The sequence below is a fragment of the Cnephaeus nilssonii genome (genome assembly GCF_951640355.1).
Source record: "Cnephaeus nilssonii genome assembly, chromosome: 21".
Lineage (NCBI taxonomy): Eukaryota > Metazoa > Chordata > Mammalia > Chiroptera > Vespertilionidae > Cnephaeus > Cnephaeus nilssonii.
The window spans coordinates 10,187,371-10,203,163 of record NC_137092.1 but is presented as its reverse complement, the minus strand read 5'-3'; the positions used below and the strand labels follow the sequence as shown (position 1 = coordinate 10,203,163).

At 43.2% G+C, this 15,793-nt stretch overlaps 1 protein-coding gene across 1 annotated transcript in view; it reads right to left on the bottom strand.

Annotated features, from left to right (window-relative positions):
- Positions 1-990: 990 nt before the first annotated feature.
- TTF2 (transcription termination factor 2) overlaps positions 991-15,793 on the bottom strand; it is a 35,198-nt gene continuing 20,395 nt past the window's right edge. Inside the window, exons 12-23 of the mRNA XM_079760611.1 lie at positions 15,175-15,280; positions 13,140-13,321; positions 12,270-12,423; positions 11,861-11,952; positions 10,966-11,048; positions 10,451-10,584; positions 9,514-9,684; positions 7,233-7,291; positions 6,253-6,403; positions 5,467-5,549; positions 4,249-4,323; positions 991-1,824 (exon numbers count right to left, since the gene is read on the bottom strand). Coding sequence (XP_079616737.1) covers positions 1,680-1,824; positions 4,249-4,323; positions 5,467-5,549; positions 6,253-6,403; positions 7,233-7,291; positions 9,514-9,684; positions 10,451-10,584; positions 10,966-11,048; positions 11,861-11,952; positions 12,270-12,423; positions 13,140-13,321; positions 15,175-15,280 — 1,435 coding nt within the window. The 3' untranslated portion in view covers positions 991-1,679. The remainder of the gene's footprint in view (positions 1,825-4,248; positions 4,324-5,466; positions 5,550-6,252; positions 6,404-7,232; positions 7,292-9,513; positions 9,685-10,450; positions 10,585-10,965; positions 11,049-11,860; positions 11,953-12,269; positions 12,424-13,139; positions 13,322-15,174; positions 15,281-15,793) is intronic.

The window sequence follows — 15,793 nt, the reverse complement described above, 5'->3', positions numbered from 1 at the left end:
ATCAGCAAGGGGCAGAGGCAGGGTTCGTACATTCTTGCTTGCCTGGGAGCCACTGCTGCTCAGGTGACACTTATCTTTGCCCTGGTGTGCTGATCTTATAGCATAACTCCGGGAGGGTAATCTTACGTCTCTGTTTCCTGATTTTATCAGTGACCGCAGTGTAGCTGTTGAGTTCTGAAAACAATACCCACCTTACAAATGTGGAAACCAAAGTGTAGAGAAGTGAAGGCTTTTTTTCAAGGTTATACCCCCAGCCAAGGTGAATCTGGGACTGGAGTTAAGTCTAAGTTCTAAATCGAACCCTTCCTACCAGGCCATACTATCTTTTCCTTTGCAGGCCTTAGGCCTTGTCCTAGAAAGGCATTTTTGCTTAAACAGGTTCCAATGCACCTGTCCAGACCACGGCTGGGTTAACAGAGGATTTTGTTTCCTATTCCCAACTCAAAGGAGGGTAGTGGTCTATCTAGGAAAAACTACAATTCTTTCTAGCACCATTAGCACAGTAAGTGTTCTGGAAACAGCTGCTAATGGGAAGAAGGAGATCTGACTAGTTTCCCAAAGTATAAAAGTCTAAAGGGTTTGTATTAGGGTACTAACTCTTATATAAACAACCCTAAAATCTCTGTGCCTTAAAAAACCATGTCACAGTCCAATGTGGGTGAGCCGGGGTGAGAAGGGAGGCACATATGGGGAAGGCTTTTGTCCCTGTCATTCAGGAACAAAAAGGGTCCATGGCCAACAACCAGGGTACGAATCTCTAATCTAGAGGCTTTGTAATTCTCTGGGGCCTTGTAGTCTTCCATCGGGTCCTCTGCATCCACTGGGCTGGTAAGGGAAGAAACAGCCTGAAGAATCACTTGCAAAGTTTTAGAGGAAAGATAAAAAAATGACTTACATCACTTCTGTCCTCATTCCCAGGGTGAGAACTCAATAATATGACCCATGTAACTGCAGTAAAGACTGGGAAACGTAGTCTCTCTGGGTACCCAGGAGGAAAGAAAATGTGGTTTAATGAACACAGCATTATTTCTGTTACGCTGTCAAACACATTAGATTATACCAATGCTAAATGATACAATGGTACAAAGACTAAATAACACAACAATACTAAATACTATGAATACTGTAGATTTGTAAAAATACAAATACTATGAAAATGATAAAAATACTAAACTATGACACAAATAGTACATGATATGATAGCAATACAAAATGACGTATAGGGCACCTCTTTGATTTACCCTGAGAGGCAGAAGGGCCTAGAAGTGAGACCACTGCAGAGGAATGGGCGTAAGGTCCACTCTCTGGCCATAAAGAGACGGTTATAGGAGCGGCCTCCTGGGCAGGAGAGAGGAAGAGATGTTAGAAAGGCAGTAACACTAGGTCCCCCATCAGCTGAGAAGAGAAAGGCAACAGAGTTTTTCCTGAAGCTTACGCACAACCCTCCCAGAGTTGTTTTCCAAAATTATCCAGCGCTAGGACATTTTCTTTCATCTGAAGCCATTTATCGGTTGTGTCACTCACTCAGTTCTGGGGGTTAGCGTGTGCCTCACTTGAGGGGGCAGAAGGCGTGATGGTGAAATGGAATGCAAGGAGAGCCCAAGGGACCAGGGTTAGGCCGTTCTCCCAGATCCTAATACACACCAACAGTGGCACCCTTCTGAGCTCTACAAAGGAAGTTAGATGCCAAAAAGGACTTTGAGGTCAGCCAAGGTCAGCTTGGTGACAGATTCTCCAGATCCTGATAGAACCTGTTTGGCCAAATCTTTCTTTTTCTCTTGGAGCTGCAAGATCTTCTCTTCCACTGTTTCCTTACAAACAAATCTAAAACACAGACAAGCAAACAATTAGAAATCCAAGGTAGCGTATCTAATAACATGTTCAAACTTCTAATTATGCTTTAGTTTTTAAATAAGGTTTCTTCCTTTATTTAAGCTTTCTTAGGTTTGGTTAAGAACTCTTAAGTTTAGGCAACCCAGACAACCCTGACTAAATATATGTCCATTTAAAATGATGTGACTCAAATTGACTTTTTTATTTCTTTCTGAAGCAAGGTAATTGAGAAATGCCAACATGAGCAAAAGATATCCCTATCCACTAAAGCACAGAGAGCCAGCTTTCACACTAACAGCTCCGTCTTGATAAGATGGAAAGGAAGTTTCTGCTAGGCATGCGTGCTGGTTAAACAGAGTATCTGATTTTGGGGCTAATTCACACTGTAACAGGTTTTACAAACTGAGGAAACGCCACTGTTGTCATTCAATCACTCAACCACTTCCGATTAAGCATTCACTATACTAGTATGCCATGTACTACGTTAAGTGTAGGTATAGAGAGATTAACGTAAGTCTTGCTCTCAAAGAGAACCCAAAAGAAAGAGATTAAAATAAACAATAATACCACCCAGAAAGTGCTACGATGGAAGCATGTCCAGTGTGCAAAAGGAGCAAGAGGAAATCTGTCTGAAGTGCTGAGGGAGGCTCCACTGAAGAGTTAACTCTTAATGTGTGGCCTGGAGGATGAGCAAGGCTGGCCAGATGGACGAGGGGAGGGCATCCCTCGAAATGGGAACATATGTAAAACCATGGCTGAGTTGTAGAACATGGCATGTGGGGGGAAGATCAAGTCATCTAGTCTGGCCAGGGCCAAGGTCAAAAGGACTCTACTGCGCTGCACTGTAACGGCAGAAGCTCAAGAGGCTGGCGGGCCCCGATCCTGAGTGGCTCTGCATGTCATGCTAAGAAATTCAGATCTGAAAGAGGGAAGGGCAGTGGGGCTGGGAGGAGGGGATGGTTATAAGAAACATTTTAGAGAATAAAATTAATGGGCTTGGTAGGTGAAAGTGAGAATGAGGGGGAGCCTAGTTTCTGGTTCTGTGATTAAACAGTGATAGTCTTCACAAAGACAAGGAATTCAAAGAATAAATGGCTATGAGGCGGTAGGAAGAAACAATTTCAGTTTGTGAGATTTTGAGTCCCTGGAATATGTAACAGTACTTACTACATAGTGAGTGCTCAATAGGTCTGAGTTTTATGAGCTGAACGAGATGAATACATGGGTGAATGAGTAATGGGTGGGTATCCGGGCAGTCAGATTCAGATACTGAGCAGGGTCTGGAGTTAAGGGGATCTTGGAACTGAAGATATAGATGTGGGAGTTACTGGAGAAGACAGGATTTTTAGGGGAGTTGCATCCAGAGTGAGAAGAGAGCTCAAGACAGGAAAGCTAACATAATCGCTGTAGTTGGCAAACTTTAGAATTTATTGGTGACCTTAGCAAGAGTAATTGCAATGGAACAATGGGGTGAAAGTCAGTTGGTAAAGGCTGAGGAATGAATGGAAGGTCAGCAAGTAAAGACAGTCAGTGATTTCTAATTCTCCAGGAAACATGGCCCTGAAACAGAAGGAGAAATAGAGGTCCATAGCTAAAGGACTGTAGCATCAAGGCAGGTTTTATTGTTTTTAAAGAGAAGTGGGTCCTAAGCAGAGGACTATTCTACAAGATTACTGGCTTGTATTCTTCAAACCTAAAATACAAAAAAGACCGAGATATTGTTCCACATAAAAGGAGAGAAGAGTCATGACAACAGAATGCTACGTAGGATCTAGGATTTTCTTTTGCAGAGAAGACATCATTGAAACAAGTGGCAAAACAGAATGAAGTCCATAGCTCAGGTATTATATCAGTAGTACATTGTTAACAGCCTGATTTTGACCATTTTATCATGGTTATGTAAGAAAATGTCCTTATTTTTAGGAAATGCACACTAAAGTAGTTAGGGATAAATAAGCATATCTTCAACTTACTCTGAAATGGTGCAGGAAAAAGTTTGCATGTACACGTACACAGACACACACACACGTACGTGTACACACACACACACAGGATTTTTTTTGTATTATTCTTGTAAGAATTCTTACATTGTTTTATACCTGAAATTATGTCAAAATAAAAGTTATAAGCAAGAGAGGGAGAGAGGGAGAGGGTCGCTTCATGGGCTGCCCTGACTGAGCTAAGGCTCACTACTATAGACAGCTTGCTCTTCTCTTGCAGAGGCCAATTCCAAGGTCATCCTCCAATGCCTGTGTTTCCCTTCCTGACTGCGAGTCCAAGGGGGATGTGCCTCAGGAGCATCATTAGTAAAACGATCACTAAATACTTTACATTCTATTAAAATACTACCCAAGAAAGACTGGCACGAAAGCAGAACTTGGGGAGGGTCCTAGGTCCTGGGAGACCCTTACTTACCTGTGTATGACAACATCTTTCTGCTGTCCTACTCGATAAATTCGGTCACAAGCTTGATCTTCAAGTGAGGGGTTCCTGGGAGAAAAGAGGTAAAGCTAAAAGGCACAGACATCCTAGGCCAGGGGCAGCCAACTCCATAGGCAAATCCAGCCCACAGCCTGACTTTGGTATGGCTCTTTAGCTAAAAATGGTTGTTACAGCTTTAAAGGGTTGTAAAATAAGCAAAATCCCGCAATGAAGAATATGCAACAGCGACCTATGCAGCCTTCAAAGCCTAAAATAATTACTATCTGGCCTAAACTATATACAGAAAAAGTTTGAAGATCCCTGCCCTGGCTATACTGGCTGCAGACAGTTTAGTGTCACATATTTCCTGCCCTCTAATGAGAAACTGGGGTCACTGCTAATAGTGACTCAGCATTATCAGTTCAAACAGTAAGTAACAGAGGTGGAACCAACATTCAAATTCGGTCACTAACTAGCTGGGGGACCCTGGGCAAGTCAACTAACCTCAGCCCTCTACATTCCTGGCTCTACCTGGAAACGTGAGAGCTGAATACCTTTCTCAACTTTCATATTCTGTGATTCAACTGCTGGAGAATTAGACCCACGTGCAGCAATCCCTGGCTGGCATAACTAGAAAACCAAAAGCTGGGACTAATTATGACACTTTCTCCTGACCACACACTACCCATTTATCTTATTTCCAAGAAAGGTGCTATTATGCTCCTGGTGCTGACACTACATGAGAGGCCAAAGGCGACATGTTAGTAGCAGTCCTAACGTAATTAGAAAATCCCTCCCCCTTTTCCTTTTAGAGTAATGCTGCTCCCTCTTTTCCAGGGTTGAGAGTTCCCTGGAGGTAAACACCTACGTCTGAAATACAGTATTTTGAAGAGGCAGAACTGAGGGATGTAGGTCTTAGGTCTTAGTGATAGGAAAAGCCCTGCTCCCAGTTTCCATGGAAACAGACATTAGACTAACAATGAAGTGAATGGACTATTTTCAGTAGCATGTGAAGCCTTGCTGGTCAGGAATTCAGGGCTGTCCACTAGCCCTGCGCCCTGTTTAGATGTGCATCTCCACACATGTGTGCAGCAGCATCTCCCTAACACAGATAGAGCAGCATCAACAAAGAAGGCAGGCCCTGCTGCCCCTCCAGCCTGCTGGTCCCCTGCTCTGCTGGGAAACTCAAGAAAAGTCCAGAATTGTTATTACCAGTGCATATCCAGAAGAAAAAGGTGGTTTCCTCCAATCAGGTTTAGACCAACACCTCCAGCCAAGAGAGAGATTAGCATGACCTACAAAAGAAAGCACATCAGTAACTCCATATAATACACTCTCCTTTGTCCCAGGTTCAAGCCCAACATCAGGACAGAGCAGCACCGAGTTCCTATCAAATTTCCTTCTGCTGCCATAAATGCACTATTTTGAAACTCTGAAATGCCCCACCTTTAAGAAAATTCTCATTTCAGTTTTTTGGTGAGTGAATCTCAAAACATTGTGTGCCTGCCAAATTATACAAATACAAAATATACAAATACTGCACTCTAGAGGACTGGGGGTGGCTAGCTCAATACACTTTCCTTTAACCAGATTCTGTCTATCCCATCGTCTCTGCACCCCCACCCTCAGCACCTTTATGATCCTCTTGTCACTCACGAATGCTTTCCAAAGTCTTATTATCCATCATCAGATGCCTCGTTCTTCCATTTCCCCCCGTATTTCCTCATCTTCAAATCCTACCCATTCTTTACGACTTGCCTCCTCCACAGATTCTCTTGATCCAGTTCTGCTCTCCCTCTCCTTTTAGCCCTCATATTTTATTCTCTTTACAGTATCTGCATACTTTGATATGTACCCCATAAATGTCTAATAAATTTAAAAGACCTGGAGGGATCAAAGCTATGAATATATTTAAATTGAGCTGCTACATTAGAATTCTCTGTATAACTGAGAAAAATTTGCTCTTAATTCTATAACTCTGATGTGACCAGCTCGTACCTCAGGGCCCCTGGAGTTGTTAAATGCCTCTACCAAGTCCATTCTCTGTTTGGGGCTAACAGAGCCATCGATGGTGGCATAGGTCAGTTTGTGCCTCCTCAGGTGCAAGGCTATAACCTTCAGCATGCTGGTCCACTGAGAGACAATGACACTGGAATAAAGGATAAAACAAGCCCCCAAACAGATTAAACTCATCTGCAGCCTGTCATGCCCCTGTGAGTCTTAAGAATCAGTTGTCATGTGGTGAGGAAAGGCTTTCTGTTACCTACAGGGGAAAGGCACATGCTTAGGTCACATTTTAAGATTACATGTGGATAAATAGATAAATTGTGACATTGTAAAAAAGATTATAATGCTCCAAGTTGTTTCCAGATCCAGCCTACAATCTATCTGGCACTGAATGAAGTGAAGATACAGTGGTGACTAAACTCAGGTAAGCACTGCAGCCTCCTACTATTTGGGGGTTGAGTGCTCACCCAGAGGAGCTCTGTGGTCCTGCAGAGAGGGACCGTCGCCAGTCATAATAACAAGCTGCTAGGACTTCTCTACTCCCCTCACCCAACCCCTCCATGCTATTTTAATTAGAGTTTAAAGTTTTTAGATCAAAATATTTCACATATACGAATGCAGATTTATAACATACACATAAGTTGAAACAAACAGCAAATGGACTCCCGGCCTGCTCACGCAGTTCTCCCTCCCTTTTGCATGTTACCCTTGATTTTCTTTAGATACTGCTCTACTTTTAAACACTTCTCGGAGGCTTAGCTTTCTCCGATCCTCCAGGGACTTCCTTTCTAATCAGTGCCACAAATACTTTAACTAGAAATCAGAGGGAAGTTGGGCTATAACGTCAATGCTTTCTGCTGAGCATGACTCAAGATCCTTGATATAAAACACTAAGATTTGTAACTATCAGCAATACCAAACTTTCTTGCTTAATTACAAGAAATACCTGGATAATGAGACAACACATTTACCTCTTTTGAGACCCTGGATTTCTTCGGATTGCCTCCAATTCTGCCAACAGAGATGAAACCTGGAAAAGGTTACATTAACATATGCAGCTTAAGAACTTTTCTCATTGTCCCTCTCCTGAATTACTGAGCGGTACCTGGATGGCCTCTCTGCTCTGGTCTGACCCTCTCTACTCCTCTCTCGTCTCTGCAGCCAGACAGCTATTTCTAAAATGTCAGTGTGTCACTTCCCTCCCTGGCTCAAGCCCCTTGAGTGGCTCCCCGCTGAGGATAAAGCCCAAGCTCTGTACACTGATCCTGGCTGCTCTGGCTTCTGCTTCCAGCTCCAGCTTCATCTCTCACTATGCCCTCCTCAAACGACACTCTAGTCATACGAAAGTTCTTCCTTCACCAAGCCATGCTTTGTCTCATCTTTGTCCATTCTGTTCCCCGTCAGCTTAATGTTACTTCTTCTTGAAGGTCCTCCCTAACCCCCAAAGTATGGGTCAAGTGCCCACTGCCTACGTGCTACCACAGCACATTTTGTTTCGACTACCAAGATCTTCATGCTATATATTAATTGCTCATTTAATCATCTCTTGCTTCCATAACTTGAGATGCTTCAAGGAGGCAGAGCCAGCATATGTCTGGTTCACTTCTGTACCCCTAGCACATTACTAGACCAGAGAAAGTACCATCCTAACATTTGGGGAAGAAGGTAAAAAGGCTTTCCCCAAGTGAAGGCCTGCTCCAAATGTTGTTGAAGGAGAGGATGTGTCCAGACTGAGGAACACTTGCTAAAGCATCCAAACAAGCTCTCTGGTTATTTGTCACATTTGAGTCCAGGGGACCAGTCAATAAGAACACATGGGCAGGACTTTGGACAGCAGCTCAGTTCATTCCTCCTGACTGCTAATGTGAATGACCTTGCAAAAGCCTCTGAAGGGCCCTAGAGGTCATCCCCAGAATGGTGGAGGAGGAAGAAAATTAGGCCAGGAACCAGGAGATGAAGAAAATCCTTACTCTGCCGCCACATGACTATCACTTTGGAACTCCCAGTTAAGAGTTCAGATTCCACATCAGTAAAAACTTGGGCTGAGCCAGATGAATTCTGAGGTGCCCTCAGCCCCTACACTCTACACTATGGTTAGAGCAGTGACCTGTAGAGGCCCCCACACATGCGGCTGCTTCCCAATTTGAAAACATGCTGATGCCGGGCAGGAAGTGAGTCACAGGACCGTACCATTTTGAATCAGTAGGAAGAAAAAAAGCAGGTACGTGAAGTGTGTGGTATCTTGGCAACTCGATGTTCTAGAAAGTGCTCTGAATGCCATATGAAAAGAATGGCCACAAGTGTTTTGAGGAAAGTGTTGTGAGAGCAGGATTCATGGTCCATGTGCTGGGGTCAAATCCCAGTGACATTCTGCCTGAGCTCAGGTTTATGTTACCAGAGAAAACTCCCTTCCCTTCATAAAGCAACCTCAGTGTTGTGAGCTACCACTAATGGGCTATGCTAAGAAGCCTTGTGAATAAACATCACCCGAGTATTAGACAAGGAACACGAATTATTAGGAATGTAAGTTTTAACCCAATCACAAACTCTGAAGGTGCCGGGACAGGAAGTCTGGCCACATATGGCGCTCTTCTTATGTCTCTCTCAGTTATTAGTGGTAAAGACCTAGGTAAATACTTTAAAGTTTTAATTAAAAGTATTCTTAAGTAACACCATTCCCTTGGCAGTGACCGCCTTTCGAGTTACTTTTTAAAGAAGCCTTTGAAGAAAGGGGTTGAGGCTAGCAGTGGGCGTGAGATGACAGGCAGGACTCAAGTTGCAGCGCGTCTCAGCCTTCCTTTAACGGGGCTGTCCGCCTTAAAGAGCTCTAATGAGCAGAACAGAATGACTGATGGAGAGAGGAGGCCGTGTGAGAAACACTAGCGCAGATGGAAGCCTTTCAACAAGTCAGAGCCACTGGCACTCAGATGTATTACACAGCCTCTAGGGTCCAGCTTTTGTTGTTTCCCTTTAAAGCTTTCCCCAAACAAATTGCTCGCTCGCCCTGTCCCAGCATAAACCTGATTGGCTCCTTTCCCAGTAATCCATGACCAAAAGCTGCCTTCATGCCTGGGCTGGCTCACTATCTAACTTTAGTTTTAATTGTGAAATAAAATTAGAATTTAAGACTGGAGGGAGAATTTGAGCAGTTAAAATCGAACAGTTCTAGCTCTGCCATCAAAGGCCTGTACCCAGTTGGACAAATGTGTGAGGAGTCCAACTCTGTCCCCCAGAATAGAGGTGACAAAGTACCTTGGTGCTCTCTCTCATGTCTTCAAAGAGCTCCACCTTGAAGCACTCGCCATTCAGGGAAACAGTGGCAGACGGCTCTGAGTTCTGGAGTTCAGACAAGGTGAGCGCGCTGAGCTGATCCTCCAGGGAAAGGAGCAGGCCTTCGCTCTTCAGTTCTGTCGGATCCAGGGCCTGAGCAGGAGACAGACGGGATGGGAGCAGGTGGGCACTGAGGCAGCAAGCCACAGCACTTGCCAATGAAGAGCTGACTGTAACACTCCACACAGCAAAATGTTTTCTCATTGATCATCAGTAGCTCCTCAGAGAAACCACCATTAAAAATGTAATTTTGCCAGTTTTTTCACCAAATTAAAGATAAATCAAATAATGGAATTTTTTAGTGACTTGCCAGACAGATCACATGATTATTCTTTTTCCCCAGCTGGGATAGTACAGTAAATTAAGCTACTGTTAATCGAGATACATTACAACTACTCCTCAAAAGAATAAAATACTCCTCTTAATTATGGATGTACCTCTCCCAAACATAAAGGCAACTTTTCCAACTGTATAAATACTTGAGTTTTCATAACTAGACTTAAAAGTCCTACTGCCTAAAGGCAGAAAAAAAACCTAAATTAGCTTTATGATATCCTAAAATACCAAAGTATTCATAAATGGTTTCCTTCTTAACAAAATGCTATTTTCCATTCTTTATAAAAAGCTTACTTAAAACAAAACAAACTATAAAAACTGTTCTCAACACCATGGGAATGATCAAGATCAATAAAAATTAATGTAAAACAAAGTAAAATAAGCACCCTCTTTTCTGCCTCACCAAACACCAAAGACACACCCAAACCCCATTTTCCTTGGTCCAGCAGACTAGGTCCCAGATGCAGAAAGACAGGAATTTTCTGGCAGCACTTCTGGTCACGAAGCTAAAGGCTTTTCTTACCGACTTTAGCAAAGAGAGATGACAGCAACACTGGCGGAGTCTCAACAACTGTGATAATATGTGGACGGTGCTGGATCTCTGTGAGTCTGTGGCCACAGAGCGTCCAGGCCCACTGGACCCAAACTCCTGTGCCACTTCAGGAAGGAAAACAAACCACAGGAAACAGTAAGGGTTTAAAACAGAGGTATGAGGACGAATCAAGAACTAAACGATGCTATCTTAAATTCTTTGATCTGAGGCTCCATGATATAGTTATAACACTTCTATACCAAATAAACCAAATGAAATGCGGTTTTCTTTATTGACCTACTTATATTTAATAGATCAGAATTTGAAAATAATTAACAAGCTTACGTCACCAGAACTGATGCTTACAGATCAGTATATACACTGTGGTTTGAGGTTCCCAGCTAAGGTCAAATCTCTGATACCAAGAATCCACAACCTCCCTGCTGTAATTTTATGAATCTGACTGCACACTGTCATTAGTGATGTATGAGTGCCCCGCTGCTTACCTCTACTGAATGGATTATCAGGGCTTCGTCCAGATTGCTTATCCCCACTTTCCTGCCTTTTTAGATAGGATTGTAGAGCTGATCTGCCTCAGATCAAAAAAGAAAATGCACATATAATGTTCGCTACAACTAAATAGGTGTACAATGGCCACTGCTTAACTGTGCTTGCAGCAGCACCTCGAAAAACGATAAAGGTGGACTTGTTAAATGATGTCAGGCTCATAGCAAGCATTGGCCCAAAGACAACGAAAAGTAACTATTGAAAACCCCCCAAATCATTTTTAAATAATTAATACATACCAATGCAAAATGTTAGAATATTAAATAGTAATATGTAATACACTGACATGTTGATATTATTAATTAGTATATCTTATTAATATTATTTACTGATGAATATTAATAAATATGAGGTATACAAAGAGAAAAAGACACATTTATGCTGGAAGTGAGAGGTAGTGGGGGAGTAAATCTGGATTCAGGAAAGGAGAAGGGTTTTACAGAAAGTGAAAAGACCAGATGACAAGGATTTCGGAGCAGTTTTTTGTTTTTAAGTTCCAATGAGATGCTGGGTAACAGGTCAAAGGTCAAAGAGATAATTTCCCAACATGGCCCCATGAGGACCAGATGACCTGGTGCAGTGACCATACCCTAGCACTTCTATGCAAGGAAGCCAATGAAGAGCAGCTTCAAAAGCCTTCAATGTAAGTGAGACAAAGGTGAGCTGGGGAGGGGGCAAGGAGCAAGACAGGGAGATTATCAAAAAGGAACAGATATCCGCCTCATCAATAATACCATAAATACAGTTAGAGAAGACTTGACCCTGGACCCACTGCCAAGGCAAGGACAGAAAAGCAACAGTACATGTGAGAAGGTGCTTCTTCATGGCACCCACCTTGATCTTGCAAAAAGGACACTATAAACAGTCTCTTCCTCTTCAGAAAGCTTTAAACGGTGCAACTGAAATTTACGCTGGGGCAGCACCACCTGGGAAGTAAAGGGGAAAAGCCGCTGGGATGAAGTTACAGAAATTAACTGAATATTAGAGTCAATTCCCAGAGCTGACACTGGAAATCTAGTCAAGGCTGTACAGCAGCCTCCACCCTTCCCTAAAAGTGGGGCTGCCTAACACCCAGCACAGCAGGGCTGCTGTGACACAGGTGCAGGACAGCAACCCAGGCTCTGCCCTGGAGAGTGGGATTCAGAGGCTCCCGAAGCAAAGCAGATGGCTGTTCAACCCAAGACAAGGACATGGTCCCCATCCCTCCCTGACCTCCCCGTGGAACACACATAAATGAGATTACCAAGGGCTTGCCGGTGGAGTCCAGCTGGTCTTTTGTTCTCCGTAGCAAAAGGCTCCTGGTTAAAATACTTAACCGTTCGCCTCCTTTCTTTGTACCATTGTCAACCTGGCTCCTCCACAGATTGAATTCATCAAATGGAGAACAACGGAGAAATCTTTTTTGTTGGGAAGAAGGACATAGAAAGAAGGAAAAGTATGGGAGGACAGAGTAAAGGTTCAAAGAAAGACATCAGATGAAAAACAAATCAGATTTTGTTACATCTGCCATCCCATCATTTTTAAAAGTGAATGTCATAGTAAAGCTCTGCTAGACAGATCAAAAGGACCTAGGTCAACAACGAAAACCACATTATAAAACTGTGAACTTTCCCATTAACACACTGTCTGTATCGTCACAACAGGACATATAACCAATAGCTAGAATTTATTCCTAAAGCTTAAAAGGCTAGCAAAGAAAGTCCATATCTTCTTACGGGCTGACTTCAATAAAAGCAAGTATTTTAAAATCAGCATTCTTTTCTGTTTGCTTCAAATAAATTGTAGTCCTGACCTCGGGTCATATGCTTTAAAGCAAAAATAGCCCAAAACATTCACTGGACTGAAAAAGGTGATTTTGTTTCCTTTAATTTAATCTGTTTTATATTTTTCCATATACAGTGGCTGAATGTAATCAAAGTCCCATATCAGCCAGTCAATCAACCGATTATTTTTCTCATAAATATTAACTCTTTTACCCTTTAAAGGTTGAGAGGCTTGCCATCTGCTACATGAGATAACCTGGCATACACCAGAGCTTTACCATGAGATACGAAATAATTAGGAAGGTTACTGACAGGGTTCACATTTACATAATCCCAAAGAGTTTACTCACTTCAGCAGTGAATACATGTCCAACAGGTTGTTCTGAATGGGGGTTCCAGTGACGGCCCAACGGGCACGAGCCTGCAGCTTACACACAGCTATGGAAGTCTGCACGCGGGGGTTCTTAACATTGTGAGCCTCATCCAGGATGATTCGGGCCCAGACTATGCGAAGCAAAGGTGTTGAGATACCCTGGAAGACACACCAGTGAAACCCAACAACAGAATGGGAAAAGGTGTATGTCTTCAAGAAGATAAGGGGAGATAACAAACAAGTGGGTCCTCCACTGAAGACCCGCTCTGACCTTCCAGTTTGGGGGTACACTGAAATAAGCATTAAGCTTAAGAAACCAAGAGTGGAAACTCTCAATGGGTCCAAATAAACAAGTCACTTGAGAGTCCCAGTCCTTGAGCTCAAGATGCTTAAGAATAAAATGTTTTCTACTATGAGTTTTCATTTACTCTTTCAATCCACTTTTGAGCAATGGCTATGGGTCAGGACTTCACTAGGTATTCACTCATTCGATAAAATATTTACTAAATTTTACTCAATTTACCAAAAAAATCCCTGAAAACTTACTAAAAGTCTTACTTTCATATGTGAGATACTAAGCCATACAAACAGACAGTTCCTACCCTCAGAAAGCTCACAATCCAGAGAAAAGCAAGCACCAAGATAACTACATACAACACAGTGAGTGTATAATAAGCCCCACTGCATCCTCCATCACGTGACAGTAGGGACCCAGTCTTGGTCACTGCTGTACCCACAATACCCGAGAGAGCAGCTCAATGTTTGCTGGATAAACAGAGTGCTGTCACATAAGCATAAGAGACACATTGAACCAAACAGGAGGCAAAGCATTCCACTTAGAGTGAACAAAGGCACAAGAGGGTAGCAGAGCGTGGCAGAACAACACACATGCCTTGTTATGGCTGAGCAAGGGGGCCACAGGGAGGGCTGGGGTGTAGGTGAAGAAGGACATACAAGCAGGGCAAGGGCATAAAAGCCTAAAATATCATGTAAAAAAATTAAGGTTTTATCCTAAGAGCAATGAGGAACCACTGAGGAATCTGCAAAGTTAATCATCTGCAAAAAGGCAGAGTTGGTCATCAGATGTCTCCATGCCAGAGATCTCCCCAAATACAGAATCTGTGACTATTCTACTGTAAAAACGTATGTTAAAGAGGAGTTCCTGGAGCAACACTGTATTTTCAGGACAAAAAAGCCCCTTAATCACTTATGCAATAAAGCCTCTGCCCTAGACAACTGCGACTCCCCCGAGTGCAGAGCAAACATCAGGTTCTCGCTGGTTATCATTTAGCCTCTGGCCCATGTGTAGCCTTATTATTGCAACCCCTTTTCCTGAGAGTTGGAGAGAGGCAGGGAATGATGGCCTAATACCAAAATACTAGTCCTAAAATACCAGTCTTCACACCAAATATAAAACATATCCTGCCCTAGCCGGTTTGGCTCAGTGGATAGAGCGTCGGCCTGCGGACTCAAGGGTCCCGGGTTTGGTTCCGGTCAGGGGCGTGTACCTTGGTTGCGGGCACATACCCAGTGGGGAGTGTGCAGGAGGCAGCTCATCGATGTTTCTCTCTCATCGATGTTTCTAACTCTCTATTCCTCTCCCTTCCTCTCTGTAAAAAATCAATAGGACATATTAAAAAACAAAAAAACAAAAACCAAACACAACATATCCTGAGAGGATATCCCACAGAATTTAAAATAATAATTGCAACAAGAGATGTTTTCCTATAATCATGTGATGACCAACACAATTGTGATGTAGTTATCACTCTTTCTTAAAAAAACAAACAAAACAAAACAGCTAAAACTGTGCCAAGCCTTACCCTTTATCACTGAGGAGGTGGTCTAGAATAAAAGAGAGGGGACAGAGAGCGCTTCGTTTCCACAGGTGGACCGGCTAGGACTCTCCTGACCTCACAGGAGGGTACCTCTGCTGTCTCTGATGCTGTGACAAGACTGAGCGAAAGGAGATGGGGCTCCACCTCTCCTTCCCTGGCAGCCCCCAGCCTCACCTCCTCACTGAGATTTGTGCCCGGCACCAGTTCCTCTTGCTTCTTTGTGGGGATCTCCTTGGCCAGAAGGCTATAGGTGGTGATCACGATGTCATACGTAGAGAGGCTGTGTAGATGTAACACAAAGAAATGGTAAACGATCCCCCTGTGACTCTGACAATGAGAAGCAGAGCTGATCTCGTCATAAAAATTCCTGTGGCTGGATGGACAGACGGCAGAATTCCTTCATTTATGTCCTTCATCAACACACGTGATTCTGGAGAGGTAAACTTGACTCATTTGGCTTCCTTCCCTCTTACCTCTGATAATTTCTACAGTCTACTCACTATAACAAGAACAGCCTCCCTCTTCCCATCCAACGAGTCATAAAGGAGAACCAGCTGGGCTCATATTAACCTTCATAATCTCTGGCCTGTACAGAATGTTGGGAACTAACATTTAGTAATGACTTGACACAGATGATGCTGCAGTCCCAGGGAAGTAAAGAGGCTCTCAACGCAGTTTGCCTTTCATCAAGGATGCTTTCTCCTCTTTGTTCTACAATGGACTTGTAAAAACCCACTGATCTAGCTTTGACATGTGGGTATAATCACGCTGTAAACTTTCAGTTTACTCTGCC